Source organism: Schistocerca gregaria, chromosome 2, assembly GCF_023897955.1.
Source record: "Schistocerca gregaria isolate iqSchGreg1 chromosome 2, iqSchGreg1.2, whole genome shotgun sequence".
In the NCBI taxonomy this organism is placed as follows: domain Eukaryota; kingdom Metazoa; phylum Arthropoda; class Insecta; order Orthoptera; family Acrididae; genus Schistocerca; species Schistocerca gregaria.
Window position 1 is genome coordinate 466983861 of NC_064921.1, and position 22906 is coordinate 467006766.

The following is a 22906-nucleotide window of genomic DNA, read 5'->3' on the forward strand; positions in this document are numbered from 1 at the left end:
TCAACAAAGTAGGTGGCTTACAAGACACTCGTTCGACCTATACTTGAGTACTGCTCATCAGTGAGTGAGGAAAACATCGTTTTTTTTCGGACCTTTTTGACTGCCGAGACGGAGAAGTCGTGATAGCGTGATGACAGATTGTGCCCTGGCAGGCGTTCGTGCGGGGCAGCAGGGCCGTGATCAGCTAATGGTGGCGGCGTGGGTGGGGCGCCGCACGCCAGGGCGTGGCCGGCGGAGCGCGGAGCGGGCGCGCCAAGCGCAGCCAGTGAGTGCCGAGTGCGAGCACAGTGCCAGCATGTCCGGCGCCGCTTGCTCCGTCCCGGCGTGCGCGCACACCGGCCCGCAGGTAAACAGCGCTGCGCGCCCCGCCGACACGGCCACTGCGAACGTACACACGTCGACGAGGCTGCTGCACCACCCCATACGTCGTGCCGGTGTGTCGTTATTGTGACTGTTCCTGTACCGATGGGAGGGTCAACCTAGTCGTTGTTTGTAAACATACACCTAGTGGGCTGCGGCGAGACTGGGAATTCGGAGGGACGAGTGCTCACTACACGGACACTGTGCCAGGGTCGCGTACTGATTAGCGCATCTGCCTAGAGAGCAGGAGACCTGAATTCGAATCCCAGCCGTGGTACAAATTTCCATTCGTCGCTTCAATGTGCAAACGCACATCAGTAGATGTTTGAAACGGGGAAAGGTCTCTGGAACCATATAGTTTCATTTGTTTAATAGTGGTTTCTCCTGGATGAACACACGAAGCTGCAACAGCATAAGAAATATGGGCAAGACTTTGCTAATTATTTGCGACTTACATTTACCGACCCGCCGGCCAGATGGGGTGTGACGGGTGAGAGATGAGATGGGCGAAGAAGCCGAGATAGACATAGATCACACTTACGGACCCTTAGTTAATTTCGAGAAGACAACCCAGTCTTACATCAAAGTATGGAGAACGAGTCGATAGACGGCCTTCTTGCTCTATCGAACGTCGGGTCGTGAGCAGGTGTCGCCCCCGACACGAATTTCATTTCATTGCTACAGGAGTATGTTTCTTTTGTATTTGTACTATCCGCAATGTCTTCATGTCTTTCATTTGGACATTTTCAGTTTTATTCATTTCCTTAATTAATTATTTTCCCAATTAGCCACTATTTGTCAACATTTGGACATTGTAGACACTATTTATGCGATAGTACAACAAAATGTATGTCAGCAAAGGTTGTAAGTCTGACACTGAAAAAAAATAAACAATAAAAAAAATTTTAAAAAATGAGTAGCGTAGAAGTTTTAGTCTGAGCTTCAGATCACCTTTACCCCATTTTTTCTTACTTAAAAGAAAAAAAATGTGGTCAGCGCGACAGAATGTCAATCTTAAGGGCCCGGGTTCGATTCGCGGCTGGGTCGGAGATTTTCTCCACTCAGGGACTGGGTGTTGTGTTGTCCTAATCATCGTCATTTCATCCCCATCGACGCGCAAGTCGCCGTAGTGGCGCCAAGTAGAAAGACTTGCACCCGGCGAACGGTCTACCCAACGGGAGGCCCTCGTCACACGGCATTTATTATTTGTTTAATGCACAGTTACCGTGAACGCTAGTACTGACAGAACGCCGAACTCGAATGGACTGAAGCATTTCAGACGACGGTAAAGCACAAGTACGGACCCATTAGAGACGCCTGTGGAACAGTAGAGTGAAAATCCATCATTGCCTCGAGGGGCAGTCTTGGTAATGATCGGATCAACATCACCGCGTTACGTGCAGGTTTGTCAAACACTGAAGTTGCTCGACATCTGCGCTAGCGTCAAACTAATGTGGTGTGGACATGGAATCGGTGTGAGCGCTTAACACCTCTAGGCTGTACATAGTCGACAGGTGCACAGGATGATTGATATCAACCGACATTTGAGTCAAATAATAATAATAATAATAATAATAATAATAATAATAATGGCGTGTGACGAGGCCTCCCATCGGGTAGACCGCTCGCCTGGTGCAAGTCTTTCGATTTGACGCCACTTCCGCGACTTGCGCGTCGATGGGGATGAAATGATGATGATTAGGACAACACAAGACCCAGTCCCTGACCGGAGAAAATATCCGACCCAGCCCGGAATCGAACCCCGACCCTTAAGATTCACAGTCTGTCGCGCTGACCACTTTTTGTTTTAATCTCGTTTTGTTCGTTTTTGTTCGTTGTATCTGCTTGGGGTGGACGTCGCAAGACACCCGTTTCAGTTCGTAGTTGGTCCATTAACTCAGTTTTTTTTTTTTATTGCAGAGGGCAGCTAATCCTCTGACCGAACATGCTGAGCTACCGTGCCGGCACCACTCAGCTACCGGGGGCGGACATTTGAGTTAAAGAAACTGTGGGCTGTGTGCTGCAGAACTCAATTCGGTGTTCGAAGAGGCTGCAGGACGTTATGTGTCGTATCAAACTGTTAGGAGAATATTGTGTGACATAAATCTCTATTCCAGACGGGCACAGCTATCGTCACGTTGTACACCACAATACCATAGACTCCGTTACAGATGTAAAAGAAATCGTGCAGAATAGATGCCCCAGGATTGGTGTCAGGGGTTGTTCACAGACGAAACTAGTGTCTGTCTGCACTCTGAAAACAGCAGATAAGGTGTCTGAAGACAATCCTGTAATATCGGACGCCTCGAACAGTTTCCCACAGGTCCAATAAGATGGCGGTAGGATGATATTCTGGGATGGCATTACATAGGGCCACTGCACACTCTCGTGGTTGTTGAGAGCAGTCTCACTCCTATACTGTACACGGACAGATTCCGGAACCAACAGTGATATCCTATCGCCACCATTTTGGTGACAATTTCGTCTTGATGGATGATAACTCGCGTGCTCACCTTCAAAACATTCATGGTGGTTTCTGTTTGTTCTATATCGTGTCTCCCTACCACTTTCGCGCAACGATGCTCTGGGCGTGTTTTTAGGGAATTGACTAGTTTGAACCTGGGACCTGTTGCTGGTAAGGAGACGCCAGATCACACATGACATGTAGAATTCAGAAGAGTTCAGTGAGACTAGCGATGATATAACCGAATACCGATCTCAGCGTCAGCTCCACTGCTCTCCCTGTAAAAGAATCTTAATACTAACTAAATTTAGTGGAAGGGGTTCAAGGCTTTCCTATTTTTAGTTAGCTGGTAAAATAACGTCGAGAAAGCAGTTAAGTTTACCATTGGAAATTTTATTCTACTCACAAAACATTGTTTATAAATTGCGCTATTGATAAAAGGAAGTGTTTTAATACAGGATGGTCAAAACCAACTGCGTTCAACAAAAATGTGAACGAATATTCCCTGAATGGGTTTCCAAGTTCTACAATGGATCGAAGGATGACCTATGCCATATCACATCTATAATCTAGGTTTAAATTAAGTTTCACAAAAGAGAAAACTATCAAAATGGTCTACAGTGACCCTCAATTATCTTTAATTACTTATCTAACTTGTCGCAAATTACAGTGACTGATGTGGCTTCTCAATAATTACATAACAGAGAAATCATCGCGTTTCAGATTTTTACTTCAAGTGGCAAATGTGAACACCATGAGCTTTAATTTACGATCGACACTAGTATTACGCAAAAAAGAGGGGTGTAACAGATGAGACTTCTGCAGTTCTGAGTGAAGCCTTATGCGCTAAAAAATGTGGCATCGCGTGCGTTCATTACCTTGTCGGTGTTTAGGCAGCGTCAGGGCGGCGGGCAGCACAGCTCCTAACTTCTCCTTACTACAATTGGCCGAAGTTGGTTAAAAAAAAAAAAAACTATCTGGCTGTGTTTTCATCTGACCAATCAGGATCTCAATGTTAACCTTAAGCTCCGCCTACTAAAATTCTGTCTATCCAATGAGAAACGTTATACTTTTCGTGGTGGGACAATATTTTTAAAGTTTGCAACGTAACAGAGACGCGAAAAAGTCTCACACTAAAACCTGCAGCTGATGTGGTCCTTTTAGCGTTATCGTAAGATCTATACTGTTCTTCTGGAGGGCTATATCTTTTAACATGGGCTGGAGGGTGGTACTAATGTAACACAGACGCGAAAAAGTATCACGCTAAAAGTTGCGGGTGATGTGGCCCTTTTTATGTTATCGTAAGATCTATACTGTTTTTCGGAGGGCTCTAGCTTTTAATATGGGCTGGGGAGTGGTCCTTGACGTAACAGAGACGCGAAAAAGTCTCACGCTAAAACTTGCGGGTTGTGTGGTCCTAGTGGTTAGCTGGCGACGTGGGTGTCCAGTCCGTCCCTTATCGTAGGGCCTTCTAGCTTAACACGGTTCTGCTCTCGGTTTCTGTTCTCGTTTCTCCCCTCGGAACTGCGTCTGTCTCACGGTGGTAAGGTACGGCATGCATTTAGGCATTCTTGTGTTAGTCTGTGGTATTCCATTTGCTCACTCATTACTCGTATTACTTTGGTTAATTTAATGTCACGATTTATTCGGAGCTATGTGACATACTACTGGATGTGCTTATCATGTCTGGGTTTTCATGGAAGGTGTTGGATTTGCCTGACACATTACAATCTTGCTGTTTGGGTCGACACGTTCCTTCGACAGGCTAGGATCACCAAAATGGAGCTGCCTACATGTTTCCCAACAGTCAACCTCGTCGAAAATGTGTGGAGTGAGTTGAAACGAATTGTATTCGGACTTCGACAACAACCACGTGCTCTGCGCCACTTAAGGCATTATCACAATTGAAGATTGGGGCAGTTTGGAGCAGGGCTGGATTGATGGTATCACTGATGGTGTGCCACGGTGCATCCGAGAAGGAGACGTTCCACCACGTGTTGAGGCTCCTCAGGAGTGTTGTGAAAAAAAAACCGTGAGAATCAGAGAACTTTCTCCTTACACATTTTTTTTTAAATTACTTAATTATTTTTTTCGGTTCTTAGTGATCTGGGTACAATGGAAATGCCGCAGATCCAAGTTTTGTTTTCCATGCCACGAATTTCGAAATAAAGGGGTAATGCAAAATTTTTGCTGATGCGTGTAGCTATAAATTCTGAACTTCCAGTCTTGGACGGATAGCAAGCGCCTCGTTTCAGTCGTTGCCGTCGTCATTTCGTGCTGGACTCGTAGCGCAGTAACGCTCTGCGTGCGTGACAGGTCGGGCCATTTCGTTGTCTCACGCTGATTGTTCTTGTGGTCCAGAGCGCGAATTTTTCGATTGCTGGTGTGGGCACATTTTTTATAAAACATGTTTTAAATTTTTTATATTATTATTTTTTTAAACTATGGGAGTTAACTTCTGAGGTCATCAGTCCCTTAGAACTTAGTAAACCTAACTAACCTAACGACATGACACACATCCATGCCCGAGGCAGGATTCGAATCTGCGCCCGTAGCGGCCGCGCGGTTCCAGATTGTAGCGCCTAGAACCGCTCGGCCATACCTGCCTACCGCGCCGATTTCTGGAAGTTCTCGCGGAGAAGCGGCGTCTCAGCCATTTCGTGAGTCGTTTTAATACACATTAAAAGGCACGGTTTTGTACTGTCTGCAGCATCCCTATTTTCCATTCTGCAGTGTTGCCCCATCGAGCAGTCGCAATTTCCTCATTAAAAAAAAAAAGTGTGCCGTAGATAACATAGAAAAGAAGACGTGGAGTGTAACAGACGGTAAAGTTCACTTAGTCTTTCGAATGTCTTTCCTCTGACCGGAGAAAGTATTGGCGCCGCAGCAGTTTCCTGTCGAACGTGATGCCAAGATGCTCGGCTGAAAGAGACCATTCGACGGGATCGCCATTAACTTTTTTCTTTTGTAATCCTTTGGGCACCACCTTCTGAATAACTACGATATTATACGTTTTTGAGGCTTTATATGAGAGTTGTCATTTCCTAGCTCACTCTGCGCAGTTATCAGTCGCAGGCGTCGGCGCATCATGTCTGCATTGATGCTGCACGTGAACACAGCGATGTCGTCAGCGTATAAGGCAAGCTGCACCCGCTCTGTCTGAGGCAGGTCCTCAGTGTAGAACGCTTACAATTGCGGGCTCAGAACAGAGCCCCGGGAAACACTTCGCGAATGACTCGACGGGTGGAGACGCCGACCTCGGCCCTCACGTGCAATCTTTTTCCTTGTAGGTAACTCTGTAAGAACTTGACGTCTCATACGGGTGCCCCCTGCACACGTAATTTGTGTGAGAGGCCCTCATGACGCAGAGGATCAAAAGCTCGTGAAACATCAAGGAAATACTCCAGATGTTCCATGATCTGCGTAGCGTCTTCTACTAGGCGTAGCAGCTGGTATTTGAAAAGAGATGGGGCCCCTACACGCCCGCGTCAAAGTGGTGACCAAACCAAAAGCTCTACTATCACCTCCGCCGACATGTTAGTTATCTAATAAGTGGATCACAGGATGCTGGGCTGTGATGTTATCCGTGCGCCTGGGTAAGACTACGTATTAACACGGTCCATCAGGTGATAGATTGTGGACGAAACGCGAATGAGGGTAGCAATTTGAAGAGCAGGGAAAAAAAACAAAACTGCCAAGGCTGGTGCCGAGGGAAAAAAAACCTCTGCGACAGTGTGATGGGTAGAAAGAGCAGTAGTGGCTTACTAGCTGCGATAGTTCATGCAAAGTCGGGTTCGATAGTGTGGGTATCATGGATCATTACCGTGGCAGGCGATGGCGATGTATCCCGGTTTGCTGCAGCCGCTGCTTTCCTGGAACAATCAGGGTCGTTATATATATTTGTGGGAGATCGGCCATAGATCATCTCATTGTGTGGGGTGTGTGTATAGCTTGTCTGCATGTAGTGTGCCAGTTATTCGGCACTGTGTTCCAGCTGGATATCCAGTAATGGCGTCTGATTAACAGGGGCTCACCTGTACCGTTGTGTTTGCGTGTACTTGGTCATAGATGTTAGGTCCTTGTAAGTATGTTTTTTGGTCTGTTATGTTTCCATTTGTGGTTGTGGTCGTAGTTCCCCAATTCAGAATAAACGAGTTCTGCGAATGTCTGGAGTTTCTGTATAGTCTTGTGGTGAGATTGTGGATTACCTCCGTGAGAGTCTCAAGTCGGTATTCCCGGTGAAGGTCCGCGATGCGTGTGTATCGTGGAGCATTGCTTATGATTTTGAGTACTTTGTTTTGTATGATCTGCAGACGGCGCAGCGTGTAGGCGCAGTGTATCCCCAGACAGGGGCTGCGTACTCCATCAGGGGTCGAATAAGTGTCATGTGCATGGACCTCGACATCCGTCTCTTCTGTGTGCTACGCCTGTTGAGCATAGGGTAGAGATGTTTGAGCCTCGCGCTTGCGTGGCCGCACGGGAAGCCGCCGCTGCGGCTGTTAAGGGGACCTGCGTGTCCAGTGATATTGTCAAACCGTCAATATTTCATGCGTCTGAGGGCGCTTATTCACATATTGCCAATACCAGACATGTTGACTGGCAGTATTGATACCCCCAAAAATACTGTGAGTACTTAAGCGTGTGAGGTCGACAGTTGACGATTTGACAATACTGGCCTCTCAGAGCTTGGCAGAGCTATATGAACTATCCATATGGCATGACTGTTCATTCTGTACGTTTTCAGTTAGTCTTTGTGAATGTCATTCCTCAGTTTCAATTTTTAAAGTGATCTTTTAATACAAAACATTTTTAATGGGCTAGGGTAGTGGTAGTCGTTGTATTTACCACTTTAGGGTGGCCAATGTGTGGTTCGATATGACACTGCTTTCTTTATTAATTTGAGAATATAGTAGGATTATTAGACGCTGAATTACACTTCCATGTAGAGAAAGGCTTGTACTTCGGAAAGCTCGTCATACATACGCAATGAGTAGAAAGATGTCTGCGAAATGCATGACACCCTGCCTCTCCCCGCATTATCACAAAACGCAAAAAGTAATTTACGTTATTTACCTGAATACATCGTTTCAGAACAGATAAAATTACTTCACAGGTTTCAATAACAATTCTACTATTGTATTTGCTGATATTGCAGCACTAATGATCGAACATTCGTTGAGATGGCTGTCACCAGAAATCTCTGAGCTGCTCCTAATCTCTGGTTGGCTGTCGTTACATCTTTCATTGACATATTTTACTACTCCACATTATGTCTTGCAAACATCAATAAGATCATAGATCATAAGATGCGGGACTCATCTGAAAATAGTTTATGAAAACTTTCGGGTCCGTGACTACGATTTCAGTTTCTAAATTAACATACGACAAGTCGCTCCTTTTTTCAATTCATTTTTAGAGAGCATATATGGTATTATTTCACTGATTACGGAATCAGTCAAATTTATAACGAACTTGGTAGTATGAGCCCACTTATCAGTATAAGTTTGAACCCTACCTGGACTGCATGCATGCACTGATTCGGCTGGTCTCCTGAGAGAAGCTGCTCCACAATTGTTTGCAGCTGGTCATTTATATCCTGGGACATAGTTGTCCGAACCGGTGCCACGTATGTTCTGTCGGGGACAGATCTGAGTATCTCGCTGGCCACAGGAGTGTCTCATCGTCACACAAACAGTTCATAGAGACACGTGTCATGTATTGCCGAGCATTTTCCTGTTGAAAAATGGTACCACGATACTGTCGAATGAGAGGTACCAAGTGAGGACGCAGGGTGTCCTTGAGGTGCCGTTGTCCTATCAGCGCTCCCTCAGTAACTACCAGCCGTGCCTGACGTCATACACGATAATTCCTCACGCCATTATGCCAGGAGTAACACATCTGTACCTCTGCAAAACACAGGAAGGATACCTAGGTTGAGGTCTTACTCGCCGACAATGGTCATCCGGGGTAGTGAAGAACCGCGATTCATCGCTGAACACAGTGTGACACTGTCCATGCTTCCCAGTCCTGCTACCACACCAAACGCAACCATCTGTGTTGTGGTGTATGGGGCGGTAATTCCCCTGTCCGGCTGCTTTTAGTCTCTGACCAATGGAGGAGGATCACAGACAATGTTACACGAAGTCCATTACTTATATATGAAGAAGTTACGATGTTATTGGTGCACAGTACAATGACCCTCCATTGTGGTGGTCACACTTTGTTAGCTGGAACCTTGCCGGTGAGTAGACATGTCGTCACGTTCCCATACAGTCCAAAATTGGATCACTGTCTGATCCGTGTGGTTCACAAATCTGCTTGTTGCACGATTCGACCAGCCGGCCGTATGGAGCTAGTCAGTCATTCTCTCGAAACACTTTCAGTACAGAGCAGTACGTAGCATCTCCGTGTTCCTCACAGTGATCACTCAACATGTGATGCTGTTCACGTCCCTTATATACCATGTCAGGCCTCATAACAGCACTAAAATGTACAGCATGCTCTCTGGTGGCCGTTCTACATGTCACAGAGAATTGCTGCTCTAATTACACTGCCGGAAAAAAATTAGTTCACCTGGAAAATGAGGTCGATTTAGATCCGATGACGGCATACGCCATCTTGTGTATAGTGAACGTACTGGTAATGGTTTCAGCGTGGATCACCAACAGATGACGTAATGGCATAGCTACCAGAGTGCCATCTGTGTCTATTCTTTAATAGGTAATGCTCACAGCTAGGAGGCCCAATGTGGTGCAAACGTGCATCAGATATGCACTCGTGCTTCCTATAGCCAACTGAGCGAGTTTGAAAAGGGTCACTTCCGAGTGGCGGAGTGGTCATTTCGGAGAATTGCCACACGAATTGGACGTGCTGCTTCAGTTGTGGAACGATGCTCGTTTCAGTGGTCACGTGAACATTCCCACACTAGTAGACGAGATTCTGGAAGTCCACGCAGCACAGACGCCCGCCAGGATCGTCGTTTTGTAAGGGCAGCAGTGGCAGGTTGTACAGCTAGCACAGCACAGATAAGAGGATTTGCGAGCCCAGACGCGTAACCACGAACTGTTGAGAACCGGTTATTAGCAGTGGGACTCTGAGCATGCACGCCTGTAGCCCATCTTCGACTCACGCCAGAGCACTGACGTGCATGGCTTGACTGATGCAGTCAGAGGATCACTTGGAAGGTGGATCGGCGCACCTTGGCCTTCAGCGATGAAGGTAGATTCTGTCTGTACGCAAATGGTGGTCGTTTGTGCGTTCGATAAAGTCCTACAGAGCGATGTCCCGTAGAGAGCATTCGCCCAACGCACATTGACCCCCACCCCAGAAATTACGGTCTGGGGTGCGATTAGCCACAACTCTCGTTCACGTTTGGTGTTTCTGGAGGGAACGCTGAACAACTCACGGTAAGTGCAGAATTGTGTTGGACTCTCACTCCTGCCGTTCTTGCAACAGGAAGGTGATGTGTTGTTCCAACAGGATCATGTTCGCCCATACACTAACCATTAAACTCAATAATACGTTCTTCAGTACATGCAGGAACTTCCCCGGCCAACATGATTTCCAGACTTGTCTCCAACCGAGCACGTGTGGAACATGATCGAAAGAGCAATGTCTCGCGCAACTTGTCAACCAACAACTCTTAAGAACTACGTGAACATGTCGAGTAGGCGTAAAATAACATATCCCAGGTCAGTATTCGCCATCTGTACGAACAACTAGATGCCAGAGTCAGCTGCTGCATTGCCATTCGTGGAGACTACCCCACGTACTAATGTGGATGTTTTGGCCTGTATCGGTACAGGGAACCTCAGAACGGCTGGTGTCATTGACTTGAAAATGTAATCATTCCATGTACTCCATATGGACTATTGTAACAATATTTCTTGACTGAATTGGAAGCCTCTGAGAGGGTGTACTGTTTTTTTTCGGCTGTGTGTTTACATGGCCGCCTGTGGATTCTACATGTACGCAGTTATACTGACAGTGGTTATTGTCTTCTGGGATCATCACTTTTTTGCCAGGCAGTGTAATTTTCAAAATTCATGTGTTATATAACCGCATGACATTGAATTTAATTCACTACCTTTAAGTGTTGGGCTGGCCAAGATAGACACGAAGCAACATACACACATAAAAAAGTTTTGCATCACCCCGGTTCCCAGAACTCCTGAAGATAGACGTTGACTGTGGATATTGTATCACAGACACAGTCCCTTAGACTGTTCAGAGGTGTCACTAAACCCGCCCAAAGATGTAAACAACCATGCATGAGCAGCGCCTATTAGTCGGAGGGGGTCCAACAGCCGATCAGTTCCAGTGATTCCACAAGGAATTTAGGTACACGGCTCGTGTTGTCTGTAGTTCAACCATGCCTCCTAGACTGTCAATACCGCGGTTCGATCGAGTCCGGATTGTTACTTTGTGTCAGGAAAGACTCTCAACAAGAAAAGTATCCAGGCGTCTTGGAGTGAACCAAAGCGATGTTGTTCGGACATGGAGGAGATACAGAGAAACTGGAACTGTCGATGACATGCCTCGCTCAGGCCGCCGAAGGGCTACTACTGCAGTGGATGACCGCTACCTAAGGCTTATGTCTCGGAGGAACTCTGACAGCAACGCCAACATGTTGAATAATGCTTTCCGTGCAGCCACAGGACGTCGTGTTACGACTCAAACTGTGCACAATAGCGTGCATGATGCGCAACTTCACTCCCGACGTCCATGGCGAGGTCCATCTTCGCAACCACGACACAATGCAGCGCGGTACAGACGGGCCCAACGACATTCCGAATGGACCGTCCAGCATTGGACTCACTTTCTCGTCACCGATGAGTGTCGCATATGCCTTCAACCAGACAATCGTCGGAGACGTGTTTGGAGGCAACCCGGTAAGGCTGAACGCCTTAGACACACTGCCCAGCGAGTGCAGCAAGGTGGAGGTTGCCTGCTGTTTTAGGGTGGCATTATGTGGGGCCGACGTACGCCGCTGGTGATCGTGGAAGGCGCCGTAAATGTTGTACGGTACGTGAATGCTATCTTTCGACCGATAGTGCAACGATATGGGCCGCATACTGGCGAGGCATTCGTCTTCTTGGACGACAGTTCCCGCCCTCATCCTGCACATCTTGTGAGTGACTTCCTTCAGGACAACGACATCGCTCGACTAGAGTGGCCAGCATGTTCTCCAGACATGGACCCTATCGAACATGTCTGGGATGGATTGAAAAGGGCTGTTTATGGACGACATGACCCACCAACCACTCTGAGTGATCTACGCCGAATCGCCGTTCAGGATTGGGACAATCTGGACCAACAGTGCCTTGATGAACTTGTGGATAGTATGCCACGTCAAATACAGGCATGCGTCAATGCAAGAGGACGTGTTACTGGGATTAGAGGTACCGATGTGTTCAGCAATGTGGGCCACCACCTCTGAAGGTCTAACCGTATGGTGGTACAACATGCAATGTATGGTTTTCATGAGCAATAAAAAGGGCGGAAATGATGTTTATATTGATCTCTGTTCCAATTTTCTGTGGACGTTCAGGAACTCTCGGAACCTAGGTGAAGTAAAACTATTTGTGATGTGTGTATTTTCGTGGTAAAGTAACGAAGGAAAGAAAGAGTGGTGTGGCATTGTTGGCTGGATGAATCGGAGTGACAGTTTCACCTGTCTAGTCGCAACATCCCATTTCTTCGCGGGGTGTGATGCTGCGTGTTAAGTGTACTTGTTGAGTGTAGGTGACTATTATAGGCGGTGTGCATTGTGTTGTCCCATGTTCGTGTTCTGTGATGCTGATAGAATGGAGAGACATAAACCCGGTGCCTGCGCCTCTGGATAGCGTCTAGAGGGTGCTGAACTTCACGTAAACATTCGATGAACGCATGTCCGCACTCCACTGTAGAGAAACCTGGACTTTAATATGTTGCATCGGTGCAGAGTCTAGGGATCACCACCACTTCTCGTCACTCACCGCCCACTTACTGGCGGTGGACGTCTCTTCCGCTACCAGAATTCGAGCCAGCCTACGTGCGAGTGGTGTGCCACCGCACATGCGTGGGCATTAGCGACCTCCGCTTAAGGAGGCGGGTTTAACGAAGGTATACATTTTGACATCGTAGTCTTGGAGAGCAGCGACCTGATGCTATATTTAAGTTAAAATGAACAATCGATATCGCAATAATATTTCTTTATTAACCGGTTTCGCCTTATGTACAAGCCACCTTCAGAATTTTTGGCCCTGCGAAGGTAAGAACAGTATAGTTACAAACTGTGCTATTACATGTGGCCTTAAAATAAGATACATAAAAGCTATAGTATAAAATTAGAGGCAGTACTTTTGTATATGGAGTTAAAAAATAGAGAAAGGTCATGCCATGAAAACGTCCACACAGAGCTGCCGCTCTGTCACCATGGCACCTTGACAACAGCAACTGCTCCTGTAGTTGATGTCTCATCATACTTGGTCTCAATAATAACGATGGAAAGTACTAAGTACCGTTCCTACTGCGTTGATTCATTTTGTCGTCGCCAAAAATGATATCGACCTGAATCGATACCTTGATCGTAGTCGGAGTCCGTAGGCGTACTTCTCTGGTTTCTCGACTGCCACTTGGGCCGTTACTTTACCATGACAACAGCTTCCTTTCTCAGTACACACTTCTATTATATCATGGCGGCCATCTCAACCTTCACGTTATCTAGGCAAAGGCGCAGTTTTGAATTCCTACCAGAGGGCAAAGACTAGTAAATACACACGGCGTGTATATATTTTAATGGTTGCATCATTTAATATATTTTTACCTCTCATTATCTCTTTATGTAATATCTATGTGCGTATAATTACCACTCTCCTGTTTATTCGATTAATTAAACATTATTAAGAAGGATGTATTTGTCTTTCACACGAGTGTCAGTAGATTACATTGCTTCTTCTGTTGTTTTGTAAGTTTGTTTGCTTCAACATAAATGACAACTTGCCGTATGCTTGATAATGTTTTAACATCTTATGTACTCGTACGTGGGCTACGCGAACTTACAGTGCAAACTGCATACAGCTCTTGTGAAACGGTTGCCATTGGCTAGTGATGACGTAAGCCTTATTCGGCGCGCACTACTTCACCCGTGGCTCCACAGCCGTCAGTCACAGTACGATCTCGGTATCACGAGAAATCCGAGGAGTCACCAGCACCAGTCGTAGGGGTAGGCGTTATAACCTTTCTCTATTTTTTAACTGCATATACAATAGTGTTGTTGTGGTCAACAGTCCTGAGACTGGTTTGATGCAGGTCTCCAGGTCTTCATGCTACTCTGTCCTGTGCAAGCTTCTTCATCTCCCAGTACCTACTGCAACCTACATCCTTCTGAATCTGCTTAGTGTATTCATCTCTTGGTCTCCCTCTACTATTTTTACCCTCCACGCTCCCCTCCAATGCTAAATTTGTGATCCCTTGATGCCTCAAAACATGTCCTACCAACCGACCCCTTCTTCTAGTCAAGTTATGCCACAAACTTCTCCTCTCCCCAATCCTATTCAATACCTCCTCATTAGTTACGTGATCTATCCACCTTATCTTCAGCATTCTTCTGTAACACCACATTTCGAAAGCTTCTATTCTCTTCTTGTCCAAACTATTTATCGTCCATGTTTCACTTCCATACATGGCTACACTCCATACAAATACTTTCAAGAACGACTTACTGATACATAAATCTATACTCGATGTTAACAAATTTCTCTTCTTCAGAAACGCTTTCCTTGCCATTGCCAGTCTACATTTTATATCCTCTCTACTTCGACCATCATCAGTTATTTTACTTCCTAAATAGCAAAACTCCTTTACTACTTTAAGTGTATCATTTCCTAATCTAATTCCCTCAGCATCACCCGATTTAATTTGACTACATTCCATTATCCTCGTTTTGCTTTTGTTGATCTTCATCTTATATCCTCCTTTCAAGACACTGTCCATTCCGTTCAACTGCTCTTCCAGGTCCTTTGCTGTCTCTGACAGAATTACAATGTCATCGGCGAACCTCAAAGTTTTTACTTCTTCTCCGTGAATTTTAATACCTACTCCGAATTTTTCTTTTGTTTCCTTTACTGCTTGCTCAATATACAGATTGAATAACATCGGGGAGAGGCTACAACCCTGTCTCACTCCTTTCCCAACCACTGCTTCTCTTTCATGCCCCTCGACGCTTATGACTGCTATCTGGTTTCTGTACAAATTGTAAATATCCTTTCGCTCCCTGTACTTTACCCCTGCCACCTTCAGAATTTGAAAGAGAGTATTCCAGTCAACATTGTCAAAAGCTTTCTCCAAGTCTACAAATGCTAGAAACGTAGGTTTCCCTTTTCTTAATCTTTCTTCTAAGATAAGTCTTAAGGTCAGTATTGCCTCACGTGTTCCAACATTTCTACGGAATCCAAACTGATCCTCCCCGAGGTCCACATCCATCAGTTTTCCATTCGTCTATAAATAATTCGCGTTAGTATTCTGCAGCTGTGACTTATTAAACTGATAGTTCGGTAATTTTCACATCTGTCAGCACCTGCTTTCTTTGGGATTGGAATTATTATATACTTCTTGAAGTCTGAGGGTATTTCGTCTGTCTCATACATCTTGCTCACCAGCTGGTAGAGTTTTGCGATGACTGGCTCTCCCAAGGCCGTCAGTAGTTCAAACGGAATGTTGTATATTCCCGGGGCCTTGTTTCGACTCAGGTCTTTCAGTGCTCTGTCATACTTTTCATGCAGTATCTTATCTCCCATTTCGTCTTCATCTACATCCTCTTCCCTTTCAATAATATTGTCCTCAAGTACATCGCCCTTGTATAGACCCTCTATATACTCCTTCCACCTTTCTGCTTTCCCTTCTTTGCTTAGAACCGGGTTGCCATCTGAGCTCTTGATATTCAATATATACAATAGTACTGACCGTAATTTTATACGACAGCTTTTCTGTATCTTAAAATGGTTCAAATGGCTCTGAGCACAATGGGACTTAATTTCTGAGGTGATGAGTCCCCTAAAACTTAAAACTACTTAAACCTAACTAAACTAAGGACATCACACACATCCATGCCCGAGGCAGGATTCGAACCTGCGACCGTAGCGGTCACGCGGTTCCAGACTGAAACGCCTAGAGCAGCACGGCCACACAGGCCGGCTCTGTATCTTATTTGAATGCCATGAGTAATAGCACAGTTTGTAATTTTGCTTTTCCTACCCTTTCAGGGCCCAAAATTCTGAAGATGGCTTGTACATTAGCCAAAATCGGTTAATAAAGAAATATTATTGCTATCTCGACTGTTCATCTTCAATTTAACGAAGGTAATTTCGCAGATATGCGGCTTTACGACACGAAAACTATCGCTGTGGGTCCAGGTAACGGAGGAGATGGGCCGGAGAGGGTGTGCCTCCGTAATGCGCCTACAGCGGGTGTTCTGGTTGGACAGGGCTGCGGCGACGGCGCTGAGGCGGCCGCGTCGACGACGACGACGGCTGTGACGCCGACGGACGAGTGGCTGGAGCAGGAGGTGGCCGCCGGATTCCGCGTCTGGCAGATCATCTTCATGGCCATCGCGGGCGTCCTCGCGTGCGGTGAGTCTGCATCCTGCGCGAACACTCTCCTCATCTCGGCCACTCGTTCTACCCGCCCGTCCTAATTCGCCGACTGACAAGACGTGAAACACGCCTCCGACCTCTTCTCTTAGGATCTTTCTACGATCATTGTTCTTACGCCGTGTCACGTGGCTCCGAGCGGTAGACATGTTGTACAGTCCGCACTGATACACCAACAGATCGGGCGGCTTCATTTACATCGTGTTCATGGTGGCGTCCAAACATGACAGATGCTTTCCGCCACGGCCTCACGTCTCCACGTCTATCTGTCTTACTACACGACGTATGAATGTGGGTGTTTCAGCACGTATCGGTAACCGGTACCTCAGAACCGCTTCCATACAACCGGCAGGTACATATATATCACTTCACTTTCGAGACTTACTTTAGCATGTCAACTTGTTACCATATCTACAGTCCTCCAAAGAGACCAGTATCCTGTTTTAAAAGGGCGAGTGATGAACTTATTTTTCTTCCAGAAATTCGACAGCGAAACATCCAAAAATACTTGTGTTTCACTCCTAAATATTAATCTCTGCTCTCGGTGGAACACTTCATACAACTCTGTCTGCCTTCGCCAGGCACGTGCAATCACTCTCACGTAAGACAGCCAAATTCATTAATAGCAATAATGCTTCGAGTTAAACTAATATAGCATATGAGCACACAAATGCCGTTGCAGTGACAGACTTGCATAAACAAAAGAAAATAACGTTAAAACTCCAGCAAGACACACACCTAGCGGCTGTCAAACTTGAGCGAGTAACAACATGTAAACAACCCATTTGATTGGTTAAATGATACGTAATACGGTTGATCACTGGTGAAAATGTAGCGAAACTAGCTAACACTGCAGGAGAAAACGGAAAATATGAAAATACGCACAGTTTTTGTTACAGTAGCAATAATTATGCACTCGGTAATTTGAGATATATTTATATGTTCTCAGTTCAAATTACCATAAAAAGTTTGAAAAAACAATTTAAAAACCTTTGATCATCTCTGAGCAATAGGAGGCATGAACGTCAGTGAAACATATTTTTTTTTTTTTTTGTTTTAAGCGTCCACAACAATGTTTTGACTGTTTCGAAGCCGGCTGGCACGCATTCCTCGCCTGTGACTAACTCTTCATCTCACAATAGCACTTGCATCTCAATTATTTTCTGGATTGTTCCAATCTCTGCCTTCCACTACGGTTTCACGCTCTACAACTCCCTCTAGTGCCATGCTGGTTAGTCCCCGATGCCTGAACACATGTCCCATCATCACAGGCGCCCATGACCCGTAGCAGCCCCCCCCCCCCCCCCGCCTAACTCCACCCCTCCAGCTGGTAGAGAAAGGAAAAAAATACAGTGTAGTTAAGTGCTTCTGTTTCAAGAAAATGACTTTAAAGTCGATATTATGTAATTTTTAACAGTATCGGAACTTGATCTTTTTTACGGCTACTTAAAGTTGCCATATGTCTTCCAAAATATTAAAAACACTCCATACCACAGGTTCTAGTCGTCCCCTCGTATAAAAATCGTCTGGCTGCCCTTGAATATCATCGTGTCCCTTTTTCTTGTCAGTGACTTCCAAAAGTTTCCTCCTCGCCGAATCTACGGAGAACCTTCACATTTATTATGTTGTCAGTCCACCCAATTTTTCAGCGCCTTCCTGTGGCAACACACCTCAAACGCTCGTTCTTTTCTTTCTCTGTTTTCCTGCTCTCCATGATTCACTTCCGTATAATTCTATGCTCGACAAGTGCATTCTTGGAAATTTCTTCGTCAAATTTTGGCCAATGTTTGGTACCAGTAGACTTCTTTCTGCCTGCTTCTTATATCCTCCTTGCTGAATAGATTCTGCATTACTTCCTCCCTTGCACAGAGGATATCGTTGCCATATGCGAATTTTATCGCTGATATCATTTCACTGAGTTTTATTACCACTCCTGCACCTTGCCTTTATTTCCGTTACTTCTTCGTGTCTGGTCTTCCATTTTTATTTTTACCTCTTGTTCCTTGTTCACATTGTATACTAGTCGGTTTTCTCTATAACTTACACCTACTTTCTTAGAACTTCGAATATCTTGTACCATTTTACATTGTCGAACGCTTGTTCTAGGTCGACAAACCTTATGAACGTGCTTGGATATTTTTAAGTGTTGCTTTCATCATCAAGCGCAACACAGAACTGCCTCTCTAATACCTTCACCGTTTTTTAAATTCAGACAGACATCTAACAAATCTTCAATTTTCTCTTCCATTCTTCTGTATATGATTCTTGTCGCAACTTCGACGAATGATGTATTAAGCTCACTGTGCGATAGTTCACGCACTAACGTGCTATTGCATTTCCGGGATTGTGTGGATGATATTGTTCGGAAAATCTGATTGAATTTCCTCAGACCCATAGATTCTTTAAACCAACTTCAATAGTGATTTGTTTTCCATTTCCTCAAACGATTTCAGAAATTACGAAGGAATGTTATCCATGTATTCCGCCTTACTTGATCGAAAGTCTTCCAAAACACTATTAACCCCTGAGCCTAATATTGGTTCCCCTCCCTATTTTATATCGATTTCCCATTCTTCTTCTACCACGTTTTTAGACAGTTCCCACCCTCGCAGAGGCTTTCGCCTAACTGCGTTTAACAGAGTAATTCCTGTTGCACTTCGCTTTTAATTTCACTGAAGATTGCTTTGACTTCTCTGTCTGCTGAATAAGTCCTTCCGACGACCATTCCTTTTAGATTTATTCGCAGTTTTCCTTAAGCCGTTCCATCTTGGCTTCTCTGCAAGTTCTGTTCATTGCATTCCTAAGTGACATATCTCTGTATTTCTGCATTTAATTGAACATTTTTATATTTCCTTCTTTGGTCGATCAAGTGAAGTATTCTTTCTGTTATCCGACGTTACTTCCCAGTTATCTTCCTAGTACCTACTGTATATTTATCTGTCCTTCTTCTGGGATGAAACTTTACAGATTTGTCCAGCCCTCTCCAACTGAACTGCCTTGTCCCCTACATCCTGAACTAGCTCTTGACATTCTTCACACTATTTCAGTTCTTCTTTTAAGACCTCCTTAGGTCCTACATATTTCATAAATTAAAAATTAAATTTCAGTTTTCTCAACAAATCATTTGGTTGCTTCTTAGGTGTGTCTCTGGAGTCTAATTCAGTATTATTCAGCAAACAAATTTTAATATTTTAAGATTGTGTTATGTGCCTTGTGATTACTGATTTGGGTCAACTATCTGTCGTTGTTACGTGAAAATGAGGTGGTAGAAATATTATCTTGTAAATTGAACATTATTTCTAATATACTGCAGTTTTCTTGTAATAATTGGAGAATTTTACACGCTAATTATCTCAGTTGTAGACAGAAAGTTAATTTACTATGTTTCAGCTTTGTCAAAGTTATTCTCCCGCTTCAGCCCGTGGAAAAACTTTACCCAAATAGATGGTTCATTGAGTAGACATCATGCCATTTTCAGCAGAGAAGGTTTGCTCGGGAAATCTGCTGATGCTGACTTAATGTTTCCATAGAAGTGACTAGTTAATTTCTAAGGATAGACGGGGCAGAGGGAAGAATTTTGCTCTAGGTCAGTGGTGCTCTGCTATACGCTTCTCCAGGGCTTTCGCTGTTGCAGTGGTGATGCTGTGCTGCTGCATCCGGTTTCGGATCCCGCGCACCAAGCAGGAGATCGAGGCGGACTACGTGCGGAAGAAGCTCACTCGCGAGTTCCAGAAGAAGCTGCACATCATTCACAACACCGAGATGGACAACATGGATCTCAGACGCGGTACGAGGTTCGAATCTCGCTTGCCAACCACGCGAGAATGGACACTCCTTGTAGAAGCGACAGCACTGTGTGTGTGTGTGTGTGTATGTGTGTGTGTGTGTGTGTGAACTATCACTTCTTTTGTCTTGATTATTTCCTTCTAGTGACCAGTTGAAGTATTCTAAGCCGCTACCCGTTTCTGTTTCTTCTAACGCCTTTTCCTGCTTCTTTTCACACTATTAACGTACGTAACTTTTTATCGACAGCGACTTCAAGCATTAGGTTTTCACATCTGTTACGACCTAACTGTCTGCTCTTAGCGTGTCAGTCTTCTCGTTGGGCGCTCTTTTTGTAATAGTCTGTATCCTGATCCGTTCAAATCTTATGTGGCAAAAATTCATCATTCACCCTGTTACACATTAAAACTTCGGTTTCAAGATTAATTCATTTAGGTTTCAGATGCTGATTGCCTTTGTATACCTGTCAATTTCACATCTACACCTAAACGAAGACGTCTTATATTCGAGATCAGGTGCCTACCTTAATTCTTGATGACTGACTGGGTAGTCCGTTGTTTTCCTTTCAGTCGGTTTTCTCAGTCGAATGAAACAACTGAAGGAAACTACTATCCGGCCATGTCACCTATATGAATGTCTTCTCTCAGTCTTCTGATGTGACTGGTTTCACTTAATGTGAGACACCCAAGACAAGTCTCCGACACTTACGGTAGTCATATGGATGTTCTGACTCAGTTTCTGGGTTTTAGTGATTTTATTTACATACTTTTTCGACCTTCTAGGTTACAATTAAGGATGAGTAGGATTGCTAATTTTTAGAGACAAACAATGTGTCTTATGTCAAAGAGAGGCGAATAGATAGAGTATATCTAAAACCGAAGCACAATGTTTTTCGTACTACTGGCATTAAATGTACGTTTTGGTTGCTTTCATATGGTTAATAATTGGAACTACTTTACAATTTTGTGTTTAAATAAATGAACAACTGTTTTCTTATTTAAATTTATTGAGGCCCTGTCTCTCTCTTCCCACTGGTTTGCACTCATCACTCATAATTCTGTTTTTGAGGTGCCGTGATCAGAAAGCAAGTAAAATTTTTGGTAACCTTTTTGGAAACAGCGATCTTAAGCTATATAAAATCAGTGAAAAAAATGTCCGGTTTCGTCTTAGTCTTAGCCCGTTTTCAGAAAAGCACCATCAGCCGAAGTTGACGATGTATCGAACAGTCAGTAGGCCTCAGTCGCTGAAACTGCTCAAACAAACGAACAATTTCGGCGACTGAAGTCTCCTGGCTGTTTTAGACATAGTCAACTTCAGCCGATGGTGCTGTTTTGAAGATTGCCTAAGACCAGACCGAAACCGGCCTTTCTAATAAAATAACCATCGCGATCTAGACTGTTTTTTCATGATTTTTTTAGAAAGCGTATAAGATACAACTTTTTTTAATTGTTTGGTGGTTTAATCACCTGACTTTTAAGCATATAATATAATTTGTCGGATGTATTACTTTGGAAGAAATATTTGTCATCGCTCTTTAATTTTCTTTGAATTCCTTTAATTACTATAATTCTATATATTTTACATTGAGTATATTACAGTAAGCATGTTATACTAGATTAAGAAAAATAAAAGTTACAATATTTAGGTAAACGTGCGCACAGTTAACATTCGTATGTGGTAAATACAACAATAGCTAAACATTAAAATGAAGTGGGTTTTCAATTATGAGTGCTAGCAGCAATGGGCACGGAGAAGGGTTTGAAGAGGGACGGAAAGATGAATGTGATAACTCAAAGTTAAACAATATAAGAGTGAAGAAGGCACCGTGACTCCTAGAGAATCGAAAAGAAAAAGAAGCATATCTGGGAGAAGACAGAAACTTTGGCTTTACTTTTTGCCAAAGGGAAAGCTCGTCATATGCGTCGATCTTGGATACGATATGAGGATGATATGAGAAATTTCCTCAGTCTTTTCGTAAAAGTAGCAGGGCTTCGAACTGTGCGAAGAGTGCAGGGCAGTTTGTTCCAGAGTCGGACAGCAGCGATAGCAAAGTAGTTTGCCAATGTTGTTGCTGCATTCCCAGCATACTAAATAAGCGAGACCTTGTGTTTACGTTATGATTACACGAAGGATTTACAGGAAGACAGAATCGATGAAACATCGTTGACATACGTCGTTAACATACATATAAACAGAAAAATCTTAGAAAAAAGAAAAAAATATGAAAAATAGAAAAAAAATCACTCAAAATATAGGTAACATAAACGAGAATATTGTCAGTTCCAAAAAATTTTATTGTAAAGAACTAAAAAAATTAATTTGTTAGCATACTTCCTTCCAGATTGCGAATGGGTTATTTTCTAACCGTTCTGAGGGTGGTATTCGTAAAAACACAGACAATTCTGGATAATTTTTCAGAACCTAGAGCTTTTTTCACATGTTCAGTATTACTGCCAGCATGACTTTGGATTGAGAGGAAGTTAAGAAAATACACATTTACAACATTCAAAATTTCCTTATGAACTTCGAAGTAAAGAAATGTAGATATCGTTCTTAAGCTGTAAATATTTCAATGTTAACATGAAAAAGCCGGCCGGTGTGGCCGAGCGGTTCTAGGCGCTTCAGTCTCGAATCCTGCCTCGGGCATGGGAGTGTGTGATGTCCTTAG

The 22906-nt window shown here is 44.2% G+C and overlaps 1 protein-coding gene across 1 annotated transcript in view; it reads left to right on the plus strand.

The window, feature by feature from the left end:
* The first annotated feature begins 270 nt into the window (after window positions 1–270).
* Window positions 271–22906, plus strand: part of LOC126326178 (uncharacterized) — a 48096-nt gene continuing 25460 nt past the window's right edge. The window contains exons 1-3 of the mRNA XM_049995570.1: window positions 271–346; window positions 16290–16434; window positions 20090–20242. Of these exons, the coding sequence (XP_049851527.1) occupies window positions 296–346; window positions 16290–16434; window positions 20090–20242 (349 nt within the window). The 5' untranslated portion in view covers window positions 271–295. The remainder of the gene's footprint in view (window positions 347–16289; window positions 16435–20089; window positions 20243–22906) is intronic.